General features: G+C 36.3%; 1 protein-coding gene across 9 annotated transcripts in view; it reads left to right on the top strand.

Annotated features, from left to right (window-relative positions):
• The window catches only part of PDS5B (PDS5 cohesin associated factor B), a 173,471-nt gene that overhangs the window by 106,882 nt on the left and 51,650 nt on the right, over positions 1-14,939 (top strand). For 8 of the 9 annotated variants that reach the window (XM_081549214.1, XM_081549212.1, XM_081549209.1 and 5 more), the window contains exon 20: positions 12,429-12,552. In XM_081549214.1, the coding sequence (XP_081405340.1) occupies positions 12,429-12,552 (124 nt within the window). Of the gene's footprint in view, positions 1-12,428; positions 12,574-14,939 lie in introns of all 9 variants that reach the window. The other variant, XR_014071060.1, reaches the window with a different exon arrangement.

Here is a 14,939-nt window from a genome sequence, read left to right as displayed (position 1 = left end):
GGAATCTAATGTTTACTTGAAGCAAATTGTTCTAGGTCATATAGCTAGCAAATAGCCAAGGGAAGATTTGAATATCGGCCTGTTTGGATTGCCTATGGTACCATATCCATTATGGCATGGTTTTCTTAATTAGAGCATTGATTGAGTTTTAGTTTGATTTATTCAGCAGATTTTTTTGTTTTCATTCCAGACTGTCTTTTCTAATGCCCTTTATATTTTAAAGAAACATTGTTCAGTATATTTATAGGAAAACTACAAGAGCAAAGTTGAAAGGTGGACATTTTAGAATACGAAGTGAAAGTCACTCAGTCATGTCTGACTCTTTGTGACCCCATGGACTATACAGTCCATCAATTTCTCCAGGCCAGAATACTGGAGTGGGTATGTTCTCCAGGGGATTTTCCCAACCCAAGCCCCCGCATTACAGGCAGATTCTTTACCAGCTGAGCCACAAGGGAAGCCCAAGAATACTGGGGTGGGTAGCCCTATCCCTTCTTCAGCGGATTTTCCTGACCTAGGAAGCAAACCAGGGTCTCCTGCATTGCTGGCGGATTTTTTACCAACTGAGTTATCACACAAAAGGGCATTTTAAAACATTCGCAGCTTTACTATGAAAATGAAGTCCTTGAAATTACTTTATATATATATATGTATATATATGCTGAGTATATTTCAGGTGTCTCTCATGAGGAGAATTAGCTCAACTGATAATTGAATACCTGCTGGGTGCACACTGTTTTCAATGAGGTTACTCTTGGTATATGTCTTCTAGAAGATAAAATATGTATGTGGATTTTATTTTTTACATTACTAAATTAGGTGAGTTGATGTTGAGGAAAACTGATAAGAGTTAAATGAATGTTTATTAAATTATTTTCCATTGAATTCACCAAAATTATTTAAAAGGAAAAATGTGTCTTAAGTAGAAGCTACCACAAACTGGAGAGAATTGGTGCTAGATAAGCCACTTAGACTGAATTGAGTATGAGAACATTGCAACTGATGAATATATCCGTGAATCAGGTGTATAAGGGGATGTATAATAGGTGTTCTTTCATTTGCTAATCGGAGAAGGTAATGGCACCCCACTCCAGTACTCTTGCCTGGAAAATCCCATGGATGGAGGAGCCTGGTAGGCTACAGTCCATGGGGTCGCTAAGAGTTGGACACGACTGAGCGACTTCACTTTCACTTTTCCCTTTCATGCACTGGAGAAGGAAATGGCAACCCACTCCAGTATTCTTGCCTGGAGAATCCTAGGGAAGGCGGAGCCTGGTGAGCTGCCGTCTATGGGGTCGCACAGAGTCGGACACGACTGAAGTGACTTAGCAGCATTTGCTAATCTAGAGAGAGGAGTTTAAGGTATGGGCAGGCTTTGAAAGAAATGTTGTTGTTAACTCACCCAGTCCTGTCCGACTCTTTGCAACCCCGTGGACTGCAGCACGCCAGGCCTCCCTGTCCCTCAGTTCAGTTCAGTCTCTCAGTTGTGTCTGACTCTTTGTGACCCCATGGACTGCAGCATGCCAGACCGCCCTGTCCATCACCACTTCCTGGAGTTTACCCAGACTCATCTCCATTGGGTTGGTGATGCCATCCAACCATCTCATCCTCTGTTGTCCCCTTCTCCTCCTGCCTTCAATCTTTCCCAGCATCAGGGTCTTTTCCAATGAGTCAGCTCTTCCCATCAGGTGGCCAAAGGATTGGAGTTTCAGCTTCAACATCAGTCCTTCCAATGAACACCCAGGACTGATCTCCTTTAAGATGGACGGGTTGGATCTCCTTGCAGTCCAAGGGACTGTCAAGAGTCTTCTTCAACACCACAGTTCAAAAACATCAATTCTTTGGCGCTCAGCTTTCTTTATAGTTCAGCTCTCACATCCATACATGACTACTGGAAAAACCATAGCTTTGACTAGATGGACCTTTGTTGGCAAAATAAATGTCTCTGCTTTTTAATATGCTGCCTAGGTTGGTCATAGCTTTTCTTCCAAGGAGCAAGCATCTTTTAATTTCATAGCTGCAGTCACCATCTGCAGTGATTTTGGAGTGCAAAAAAATAAAGTTTGCACTGTTTCCACTGTTTCCCCATCTATTTGCCATGAAGTGATGGGACTGGATGCCATGATCTTAGTTTTCCGAATGTTGAGCTTTAGGCAACTTTTTTACTCTCCTCTTTCACTTTCACCAAGAGGCTTTTTAGTTTCTTTTTCACTTTCTGCCATAAGGGTGGTGTCATCTGCATATCTGAGGTTATTGAATTTCTTCCGGCAATCTTGATTCTAGCTTGTGCTTCATCCAGCCCAGCATTTCTCATGATATACTCTGCATATAAGTTAAATAAGCATGGTGACAATATACAGCCTTGATGTATTCCTTTTCCTATTTGGAACCAGTCTGTTGTTCTGTGTCCAGTTCTAACTGTTGCTTCCTGACCTGCATACAGATTTCTCAAGAGACAGGTCAAGTGGTCTGGTATTCCCATCTCTTTCAGAATTTTCCACAGTTTGTGGTGATCCACATAGTCAAAGGCTTTGGCGTAGTCAATAAAGCAGACATAGATGTTTTTCTGGAACTCTCTTGCTTTTTCGATGATCCAGTGGATGTTGTCAATTTGATCTCTGGTTCCTCTGCCTTTTCTAAAACCAGCTTGAACATCTGGAAGTTCACGGTTCACGTATTGCTGAAGCCTGGCTTGGAGAATTTTGAGCATTATTTTACTAGTGTGTGAGATGAGTGCAATTGTGTGGTAGTGTGAGCACTCTTTGGCATTGCCTTTCTTTGGGATTGGAATGGAAACTGACCTTTTCCAGTCCTGTGGCCACTGCTGAGTTTTCCATATTTGCTGGCATATTGAGTCCAGCACTTTCACAGCATCATCTTTTAGGATTTGAAATAGCTCAACTGGAATTCCATCACCTCCACTAGCTTTGTTCATAGTAATGCTTCCTAAGGCCCACTTGACTTCACATTCCAGGATGTCCGGCTCTAGGTGAGTGATCACACCATAATGATTATCTAGGTTGTGAAGATCTTTTTTGTAAAGGTCTCGTGTTTTCTTGCCACCTCTTCTTAATATCTTTTGCTTCTGTTAGGTCCATACCATTTCTGTCCTTTATTGAGCCAATCTTTGCACAAAATGTTCCCTTGGTTTCTCTAATTTTCTTGAAGAGATCTCTAGTCTTTCCCATTCTATTGTTTTCTTCTATTTCTTTGCACTGATCACTGAGGAAGGCTTTCTTATCTCTCCTTGGTATTCTTTGGAACTCTGTATTCAAATGGATATATCTTTCCTTTTCTCCTTTGCTTTTGGCTTCTTTTCGTTTCATAGTTATTTGTAAGGCTTCCTCAGACAGCCATTTTGCTTTTTTGCATTTCTTTTTCTTGTGGATGGTCTTGATCCCTGTCTCCTGTACAATGTCACAAACCTCCATCCATAGTTCATCAGGCACTCTGTCGGTCAGATCTAGTCCCTTAAATCTATTTCTCACTTCCAGTGTATAACCATAAGGGATTTGACTTAGGTCATACCTGAATGGTCTAGTGGTTTTCCCTACTTTCTTCATTTTCAGTCTGGATTTGGCAATAAGGAGTTGATGATCTGAGCCACAGTCAGCTCCCTGTCTTGTTTTTGCTGACTGTATAAAGCTTCTCCATCTTTGGCTGCGAAGAATATAATCAATCTGATTTCGGTATTGACTATCTGGTGATGTCCATGTGTAGAGTCTTCTCTTGTGTTGTTGGAAGAGGGTGTTTGCTATTACCTGTCCCTGACCATCTCCCAAAGTTTGCCCAAGTTCGTGTCCATTGTATTGGTGATGCAATCAGGGATCCTTATTTTTCTGTAGTAGAACTAAAGGAGAGACTTTGTGGTCATACCGTTTTTCTCTGGGTTTAATAGGCATAAAGCTTTTGGGTGAGGTAAGGCTTAGAGTTGTGAATCAGATGTTTTATTACCAACTTTACAGGAAAAGAAAAAAATAAGTGTTGACCTACTAAATTAAAATGATGGTGAATTATGGGTTCCATTCTTTCTCAATAAGTCTCTCAGGAATCTGGCTCACCCGAGAATAGTTAGATGTGCCAAAACTGAGGGTCCCCTATGGCATAGGATATGGTCATAGTCCAAGTGGAGCTGATTCTCAATTGGAGGAGCTTAAGCAGACTTGGAGAGAAATTAAACAGAAATAAAGGACTCACTACCTTTATTCCCACCTTCCTCCTCCATGCTACTTACCCACCTGATTAAGCAAGTGTAGTTTCAGTTGGGAATTCTGATGTTAATTTTTTGAAAGAAGTGTCCAATGTTCAGTCATCTGGGAGACACCATCTATATTTTTGTTTAAATGGCAGAGCCAAAGAGAATTTCTCTTATTTAAAGGTGAATTAACCGAATACAGATAAATAGACAAACACGGATCCTTTGAGGATATTTTAGTGTTCAAAAGATAGGTAATTAATACTAGGAAGAATGAAATTTTTGTTGGATAAAAGAAAATTTTAGACAGATGTTCTAAGCTGCTGAGAAGATTAAGCAGCAAATGACCTCTGGGAAATAAAGAACAAAGATAATATACTGTAAAAAGAGAAATGACAGAACTAAGGATAAAGAGGAGCAGGAACATATTTCTGTTATAGAATGAAATTTATTATAAAGAGCAAGGAGCAGAGTAAACAATATTGAAAATGTAATCAGGAAGGTTTCTGTTGAACTTAAGGAAACTGCATAGAACATGGGTATAGTGGGCAAAGAAATAAATGCAGTTAAAGAGAATTGCAGATGATGAAAAGTCATGATTGGTTTCTGTGGAGAAGACAACAGTATAATGGAAAGTGGAAAATTTAAAAAAATAATAGTAAACTTGTTTAGAATGAATGAAAACATGAATCTGGAAATGAAGAGGACTCATGTTTTAGGAAGGTATTGACAGGTTACTGTGAATGGTGTCAGATTTGTGATCTCCAAAGAAGATTCAGCTTCGGTACCAGGGACCAGACTTGATCACTCAGGAGCTTTTGTGTAGCAGAGTTTTATTAAAGTGAAAAAGGACAGAGAAAGCTTCTGACATATTCATCAGAAGAGGGACAGAGAGTGCCCCCCCCCCCAATAATAGTCTTATCAAGGCCTCATATACTTTTTCCAGGCCCACTCCCACAACATATATCTTAAATTAGCAAGATTAGAACTAACAATAGAAAGGTCTTAGGAGACCCACTCCCATAACATACACATCTCAAGGTAACAAGAATAGTCAGGAGGTTCCTGTTAAGAAGGACAAACATATCCTCAAGCAAGATACATTGTTATATTGATGAAGACAAAGCAGTGTAGAAAAAGTTTCTCCTTTTCTCCTCCTTGAAAGCCCCAGACCCCTTTCTCCTTCTCAAGGACTCCAGACCTCTTCCTCACTGATGGCCCTGGACTCCTTATCAACCTACCTAAGGATTAGCTCTCTCAATATCTTAATGGAATTTACTGAAGTTTCAGAGATTATGGAAGTGATTTCATAAACATCAAGGGGGACAAAAAAAAGGTAAATCATGTACAACTGAACAGTAATGGGGCTGACATTTCTTTTCAACCACGTAAGATTTCCACAGTTAATGATTCAACAGTTAGGAAGTTTTGATCAGAAAATGAATGTAACTAAATAAAGCTTTTCCTAATTAACTAAGTTGTGCTATGGGCAAATGAGGATTTTCTTTAGAATTCAAGGATTTAGAAAATGTGTTATCCCCTTTTTATTGTGAGGTCACTCTTTCTACCAAGTCATGTGCCTTTTTCCCTTTGCATTTTTCACTTTTGCTTATGCCCTTGAATCAAACTTTTTGTTTTCTTATTTGCATATCTGATTGTCTTTTCTCACCATTTTAATTTCAGTATTTAAGTTTTAGATGTGGCTATATCTATGTTTTAGAGATTTGAAAATCTGAATTTTTTAAGGGTGATGTAAATAAATTGAATCAGGAAGAAGGAAGGGGAAAAAAACCCTAACAGGCTATAATTATAAAAGAATTTCAGAAAATTACCCTCTAATAATAATAATAAGGGCCAATAAAAGTTATGTTAAAGGGGGTATTTCAAATTTATATATATACATATATATATAAACCACACAGGAATTCTAATTCTTTTTAATTGTTCCAGGCATAGGGGGAAAGGAAGGCATTTAGATATAAAGCAAAGGTAACTAGCAGGAATGCTAAAACCTGATAAAAGATATCCCTCCAAAAGAAAATTGAGACAGATTTTATTGATATTGATGAAAATTGTATGCAAAAAGAGAATTTACTATAGTAAAGCAAGAATACACTATGGCCAAATGTTGGTTAATTTCAGGAATACAAAAAGCATACTATTAGAAGAAAACCCAATGTTCTTGTTATAATTCATTATATAAATGAGGAAAAGGGAGAGGCCACACAATAGATCTTTTTGACAGATGCTGAAAGGGCTTCCAATAAAAAAGAAAATCAGTCTACTTACAGTTAAACCCAGTAAAACAGAATTTTAATGCCTTCATACTTCTCAAACCATTGAAAGTGAAGTCGCTCAGTCTTGTCTGACTCTTTGCGACCCCATGGACTGTAGCCTACCAGGCTCCTCCATCCATGGAATTTTCCAGGCAACAGTACTGGAGTGGGTTGCCGTTTCCTTTTCCAAATATCTCAAACCAGTATCTACCACCATATGGTAAAACACAAGCATTCCCAGTAAAATCAGGAGCAGGATGAGAAAATATACTAACTCCACCATGATTTAACATTGTTTTGGAAGCATTAGCCAATATAATTACATAAGAAAATAAAATTAAAAGGTGCAGGTGTTGGGAAAAAGGAAGCAAAGTTACCATATTTCTATGAGAAAAATCCAAGAAAATCAACTGCAGAACTACTAAAAACAAGATGGCCATAATGAGTATCTAGAAATCCAAGGCTCTCTTTATATCCCACTAATAATCATTTAGAAAATATTATAGGAGTAAAAAAATCAGAAGATTTAAAAGTTAAGTGTATGAGAAATTTATAACCCTGTACTGTCCCTATAGTAGTGAGAAGTATAATATTTTAACAACGAAATTAGTCAGGAAAACTTAGATGACTAAATAAGTAACTGGCAAGCAGTTTTAAAAAGAAAAAATCATGTAGACTACTTACTTGATTTTACATATATTCTGGATGAGCCAGAGATTCTTTATTTAATAATCTAAGATTTTATTTAAAAACTTTTTAATCTATGATGATTTTATATATCTATAAAATGAATTAATAAAAGTACTAGTAACCAGTATTTTTTTTCTTTTTAATTTTATTATTGAAGGATAATTGCTTTACAGAATTTTGTTGTTTTCTGTCAAACCTCAATATGAATCAGCCATAGGTATACATGTATCACCTTCCTTTTGAACCTCCCTCCCATCTCCCTCCTCACCCCACCCCTCTAGGTTGATACAGAGCCCCTCTTTGAGTTTCCTGAGCCATACAGCAAATTCCTGTTGGCTATCTATTTTACATATCATAATGTAAGTTTCCATGTTACTCTTTCCATGCATCTCACTCTCTCCTCCCCTCTCCCCATGTCCGTAAGTCTATTCTCTATGTCTGTTTCTCCATTGCTGCCCTGTAAATAAATTCTTCAATACCATTTATCTAGATTCTGTACATATGTGTTAGAATACAGTATTTATCTTTCTCTTTCTGGCTCACTTCACTCTGTGTAATAGGCTCTAGGTTCATCCACCTCATCAGAACTGACTCAAATGCGTTTCTTTTTATGGCTGAGTAATATTCCATCGTGTATATGTACCACAACTTCTTTATCCATTCATCTGTCGATGGACATCTAGGTTGCTTCCATGTTCTAGCTATTGTAAATACTGCACTGAACAATGGGATATATGTGTCTTTTTCAATTTTGATTTCCTCAGGCTAATATAACTAGAAATGGGATTGATGGGGAATATGGTGGTTTTATTTCTAGTTTTTTAAGCAATTTCCATACCATCTTCCACAATGACTTTATCAATTTACATTTCCACCAACAAGAGTGTTCCCTTTTCTCCACACCCTCTCCAGCATTATTGTTTGTAGACTTTTTGATGATGACCATTCTGACCCGTGTGAGGTGATATATCATTGTAGTTTTGATATGCATTTCTCTAATAATGAGTGATGTTGAGCATCTTTTCATGTGTTTGTTAGCCATTAGTTTGTCTTCTTTGGAGAAATGTCTGTTTAGGTCTTTTTCCTACTTTTTGATTGGCTTGTTTGTTTTTCTGACATAGAGTTGTATGAGCTGCTTGTATATTTCGGAAATTAACCCTTCGTCAGTTGTTACATTTGCTATTATTTTCTCCCCTTCTGAGGCTTATCTTTTCACTTTGCTTATAGTTTCCTTTGCTGTGCAAAAGCTTTTAAGTTTAATCAGGTCCCACTTGTTTACTTTTGTTTTACTTCCTTTACTCTAGGAAGTGGGTCATAGAGGATCTTGCTTTGATTTATGTCATCAAGTGTTCTGCCTATGTTTTCCCTATAAGAGTTTTATAGCTTCTTGTCTTACGTTTAGGTCTTTTAATTCTTTTTGTTGCAGTGGTGAATAGGATTGATTCCTTAAATTCTCTTTCTGATTTTTCATTGTTAGTATGTAGAAATGCAAGTGTTTTCTGTGTATTGATTTTGTATCCTGCAACTTTGCTAAATTCACTGATTAGCTCTAGTAATTTTCTGATATTACCTTTAGGGTTTTCTTTGTACGGTATTATGTCATCTGCAAACAGCGAGAGCTTTACTTCTTTTCCAATCTGCATTCCTTTTATTTCTTTTTCTTCTGTAGCTGGGACTTCCAGAACTATGTTGAGTAATAGTGGTGAAACTGGAAGTGGACACCCTTGTCTTGTTCCCAATGTTAGGGGGAATGCTTTCAGTTTCTCACCGTTGAGAATAATGTTTGCTGTAGGCTTATCATATATGGCCTTTACTATGTTGAGGTAGGTTCCTTCTATGCCCATTTTTTGAAGTTTTAATCATAAATGGGTGCTGAATTTTGTCAAAGGCTTTTTCTGCATCTGTTGAGATTATCATATGGTTTTTATCTTTTAATTTGTTAATATGGTTTATCACATTGATTTGCATATATTGAAGAACTCTTGCATTCCTGGCATAAACCCAACTTGATCATTGTGTATGAGCTTTTTGATGTGTTGCTGAATTCTGTTTGCTAAAATTTTGTTGAAGATTTTTGCATGTAAGTTCATCAGTGATACTGGCCTGTAGATTTTTTTTATGTGTGTTTTCTATGTCTGGTTTTGGTATTGGGGTGATGGTGGCCTTGTAGAATGAGTTTGGAAGTGTTCCTTCCTCTAAATTTTTTGAAAGAGTTTTAGAAGGATAGGTATTAGCTCTTCTCTAAGTGTTTGATAGAATTCTCCTGTGAAGCCATCTGGTTCTGAGCTTTTGATTTTTGGGAGATTTTCTATCATAGCTTCAATTTCAGTGCTTCTGTTTGGGTTGTTCATGATTTTGATTGCTTCCTGGCTCAGTCTTGGAAGATTGAACTTTTCTAAGAATCTATTTCTTTCAGTTTATCCATTTTATTGCCATATAATTGTTCATAGTAGTCTCTTATCATCCTTTGTATTTCTGCATTGTTTGTTGTAACCTCTCATTTTTCATTTCTAATTTTGTTGATTTGATTCTTCTCTTTTTCTCTTGAGTGTGGCTAAAGGTTTGTCAATTTTGTTCATCTTCTCCAAAACCAACTTTTAGTGTTATTAATCTGTAGTATTGTTTCTTTTATTTCTTTTTCATTTATTTCCACTCTGATCTTTATGATTTCTTTCCTTCTGCTAATTTTGGGGTTTTTTTTTTGTTGTTGTTGTTTTTCCAGTTGTTTTAGGTGTAAAGTTCGGTTGCGTATTGGATGTTTTTCTTGTTTCTTGAGGTAGGATTGTATTGCTGTAAACTTCCTCTTAGAACTGCTTTTGCTGCATTCCATAGGTTTTGTATTGTTGTGATTTCATTGTCATTTGTTTCTAGAAATTTCTTCATTTCCCTTTTGATTTCTTCAGTAATCTGTTGCTTATTTAGAAACATGTTGTTTAATCTCCATGTGTTTATGTTTCTTACAGTTTTTTTCCTGTAATTGATACCTAGTCTCATAGTGTTGTGATCAGAGTAGATGCTTGATACGATTTCAGTTTTCGTAAATTTACTGAGTTTTGATTTGTGACCCAAGATGTGGTCTGTCCTGGAGAATGTTCCATGTGCACTTGAGAAAGAAGGTGTATTCTTCTGCATTTGAATGAAATGTCCTGAAGATATCAGTAAGATCTATCTCATCTAATGTGTGGAGAAGGCAATGGCACCCCACTCCAGTACTCTTGCCTGGAAAATCCCATGGACAGAGGAGGCTGGCGGGCTGCAGTCCATGGGGTCACTGAGTCGGACACGACTGAGCGACTCCACTTTCACTTTTCACTTTCATGCCCTGGAGAAGGAAATGGCAACCCACTCCAGTACTCTTGCCTGGAGAATCCCAGAGACGGGGGAGCCTGGTGGGCTGCCGTCTGTGGGGTCGCACAGAGTCGGACACAACTGACGCGACTTAGCAGCATCAGCAGCAGCAGCATCTAATGTGTCATTTAAGACTTGTGTTTCCTTATTAGTTCATTTAAGACTTGTGTTTCCTAATTAGTTTTCTGTCTTGATGCTCTGTCCATTGGTGTGAGTGGAGTGTTAAAGTCTCCAGCTATTATTGTGTTACTGTCAATTTCTCCTTTTATGTCTCTTAGTGTTTGTCTTATGTATTGACGTGCTTCTATGTTGGGTGCATAGATATTTACAACTGTTATGTCTTCCTTTTGGATTGATCTCTTGATCATTATGTAGTGTCCTTCCTTATCTCTTGTAAAATTCTTTATTTTAAGGTCTGTTTTGTCTGATATGAGGATTGCTACTCCAGCTTTCTTTTGCTTCCTGTTTGCATGGAATATATTTTTCTATCCTCTCACTTTCAGTCTATATGTGTCTTGAGATCTAAAGTGGGTTTCTCTTGTAGACAGCATATATATGAGTCTTGTTTTTGTATCCATTCAGCCAGTCTGTGTCTTTTGGTTGGAGCATTTAATCCATTTACATTTAAAGTAATTATGATACATATGTTCTTATTGCCATTTTCTTAATTGTTTGGGGTTGGTTTTGTAGATCTTTTTTTTCTCTTGTATTTCTTGACTATATAAGTCCCTTTAACATTTGTTGTAAAACTGGTTTGGTGGTACTGAAGAACTTTCGGTGGTTTTGAAGAGCTTTCTACTGTTACGTCCAACCCATTTTTCTGTGATACTATTGGTATTTTCATTATCTGTTTGTAGGTGTTTACACTTTAGGGATATTTACCATTTCTCTGTAACAAGAAATAACAAAATTTCCCTTCAATTGGTCACTTGTCTTTTTAGTATATTTTGCTGTTACCTTTGCTGTGACTGCTATTATTATAATGAATTATTTCATCTCTAATTGTTTTTTAAACTGGCGCACTGAGTTGGGCAAGGCAAAGAATTCAGAAGTTACTTCCACTGTGAAATACATACATAATAGTTAAACTAAGAGATCCTGCCTTATTCAGGACTTTAAGTTTTTATATAATGAAGTGATATGATACATGAATGTTCTTGCCGTAGCTAGATGACCATTCCCTCTTTGAGAACTCTGCTCAAATGTTGCTTTACTAGAGTGATCTTCTGTAGGCACCATATGTAACATTGTAACACTGTCACAAACTTAAGCCTGTTCCCCATTGCTGTCCTCTTTTTCTTCTTTTTTTCCCCTGCTTTATAGGAGTTAACACAATTTAACATAACAGATGTTTTGCTAACTTAATGTGTTACCATTTGTCTTATCCCTAATATGCTGGTAGAATGAAGGCACCAATTTGGGACTTTAAATAGTGCCTGGCATTATAGCAAGTACCTTATTTGTATTGGTTAAGTGATCAAATTTCCCCTCATATAGATAGTTTGGGGACAGATTAAAAGATGAATTGGAAGAGGAAGAGACTTGAGAAAGGAGCAATTTAAGTCCCATTATGGTGGTCTTATGTGTAAGGTAGCAGAAGCTTAGCTAAAGTGGTAACAATGATAATAAAATAGAAAAGGCTAATGGAAATGACATTAAAAAGAAGAAATTGGTTACCATTCTTGTTTGTATTTATAAATAATAAATAAGAAAAAATTATTTGTATTTGTATTATATTTTAATATAGATGTTTATAAATAAAATTATAGGTGATTTAAAATGAATGAGTAGATGCTGTGACTTTTGTTTCTTTTGTTCTTAGACAAAACATTACTTTAAAAGTACAAGCATTAAAGTATCTAGTGGAAGTCATAATGATTTTTCTGGTTTATTGTTTGTTTGTAAATTTTTTTTTGTAGAGCTTTGCTTCCTGTTTTACATCACAAATCTAAAAAAGGACCCCCCCGTCAAGCCAAATATGCTATTCATTGTATCCATGCGATATTTTCTAGTAAAGAAACCCAGTTTGCACAGATATTTGAGGTAAAAAGAAAAAATTTTTTTGTTTCATGATTTTGTTAAAAAAATAAGAATGAGTTTATGGAATGTTCACATTTGGAGATGTATCATTTTGTAATTTCCAAATTTGAATCAATATAATCAATATTAATGATTGGTTAAAATTTGAAAATATCTGATGATTCAGCTTTTTAATACTAGCTCATTTAGAAATCAAGCAGTTGTGTAATGGTTTTGACGTTACTTTATACATTTAGTATTAGGAAACTTTTTTCATTAGTAAGTAATTACATATAAAATCATAGTTACTCATAGTAGGTGAGTAGGTGATTATTCTATCAGTTTTCAGATTTTGGAAGTTAGATTTCTATATATGAAATACTACTGAAGTGTGTGGGGTTTTATACATGAAGACTAATTTATAATTAAGGTTAAATAGATTTGTACTTTAATAACTGACCTAATTTCATATTAGATTAAAATGCGCCTTTTCCTTTGCAGGGCATGTGATCCACACCCAAAGATCCTTATTAGTTGGTGCTCTCCAGAACGCCCATGGCAGTTTAGGTCCATGCCAGATGGTTTTGGACAGGACCAAATATCAAGGACCTTTTGGTGTGGTCCACGTGTCTCTTGGGATGTTTTGGGCAGGACCAAATATGAACAAATATCAAGGACCTTTGCGTGTAGACTAAATGTCTTATTGGGTGTATTGGGACAGGACCAAATACCTACTGACTGTCTTTTCAGCATGTATTTTATTTTTTCTGTACTTTGAATTACCAGTACCCTTTCTAAGCCTGGCAATTTCACTATAAGCTATTATAACCAGGGTCTAGGTTTAGCCTTCTTATTGCAAATAGAAGCTAAACAGAAAATTTATCCAAATCTTGTAGTTTTAGTCAAGGAGCCTTGAATGAAGTCAAAGCAATTTGGAAATTATGCTGAAACTAACCCACCATAAATATACAGACTTGTTGTCTATTTTAGAAGTATTTATGCTAATTTTGTCATTTTCATGTATTATATTAAAGGCAGAGTAAAGGAAGAAGAAAAGTTTTCTGTACCTATTAAATAGCATCTTTGCTATAGATACTCAATCATGATATAATTTAAAAATTGAGGTTGAGGTATTTTCTATAGTTTTTAATTTTTAATAAGAGGATGACTTCAGTGGACTCTTGTTGATTTCTAGAAAGCTTTTTTTTTTTCTTGAATAATCTTTTTGTTCCTTCCAATGATGAGGAGGAGGAAAATGCTGATAATAGCTTGACTTTATTGGTTACTTTTAATTTTAATATCTGTTACTTCATCTTTACAAGAACCTACCTGGTAATCCTCCTATAACATAGAAGATTGGCTGGCTTTCTGAGAAAAGGTTTCATAGACCTAATAAATCTAACCTTTATCAGATTACTGTTAATCCAGAGCTGCTGCTGCTAAATTGCTTCAGTTGTGTCCGACTCTGTGCGACCTCATAGACGGCAGCCCACCGGGCTCCCCCGTCCCTGGGATTCTCCAGGCAAGAACACTGGAGTGGGTTGCCATTTCCTTCTCCAATGCATGAAAGTGAAAAGGGAAAGTGAAGTTGCTCAGTCGTGTCCGACTCTTAACAACCCCATGGACTGCAGCCTACCAGGCTCCTTTGTCCATGGGATTTTCCAGAGTACTGGAGTACAAGAGTACTGGAGTGGGTTGCCATTGCCTTCTCCGGTTAATCCAGAGACTGATCATTAATTTTGGTTTTTCAGAAATGATTTTAATATCTTATTGTGGAAAATTGTCACACAATATAATAAATGAATTGGAAAAAAGTACACTATCAGTTATCTGTTTCTAATGTAAACAAGTTATCACTTAGATGTGCAATGTAGGTATTGCGGGAAGTCATCGATAACAGCAAGAAGTACTCATTTAAATATACCTTTGACTAAATGAAGCTTTTCATATTGCCCCAGTGTGTTGGAAAAGAACAGTTTCGTGTTGTTTTTTCCAGCCTAGAATGCTTGGTGTTCAGTATAGGAGGATACCTACACCTTTATCTCAACCCCGTTTCCCCACCCACCCAGTTTCTTTTCTCAGAGGCAGCCAGTGTTACCAGTTTCTAATGTACTTTTGGGGACATACTTTATTATTTTACAAGTTGTATAAATACACAAAACACATATTTTGGCCCTTCCCCCTCTCCTTATGCCAGTGATAGTGTACTATAGCCACTCTTCTGATTATCTTATTTTAAAAATTGAACAATATATTTTAGGTATCAACTTATGTGAGTAAATAAGCAATCTCCTTCTTTTGTTATAGCAAAATGAATATTAAAATAATATTTTTGTTTTACTATAAGAGTAATAAAATAGTTTTATTAGTTATGGTACTTAATATTTGATACTATAAAAATCCACAAAAAC

The sequence above is a fragment of the Giraffa tippelskirchi genome, chromosome 12, assembly GCF_054371585.1.
Source record: "Giraffa tippelskirchi isolate mGirTip1 chromosome 12, T2T-mGirTip1v1.2.pri, whole genome shotgun sequence".
NCBI classification, from domain to species: domain Eukaryota; kingdom Metazoa; phylum Chordata; class Mammalia; order Artiodactyla; family Giraffidae; genus Giraffa; species Giraffa tippelskirchi.
This window is presented reverse-complemented; position numbering and strand designations above follow the sequence as displayed.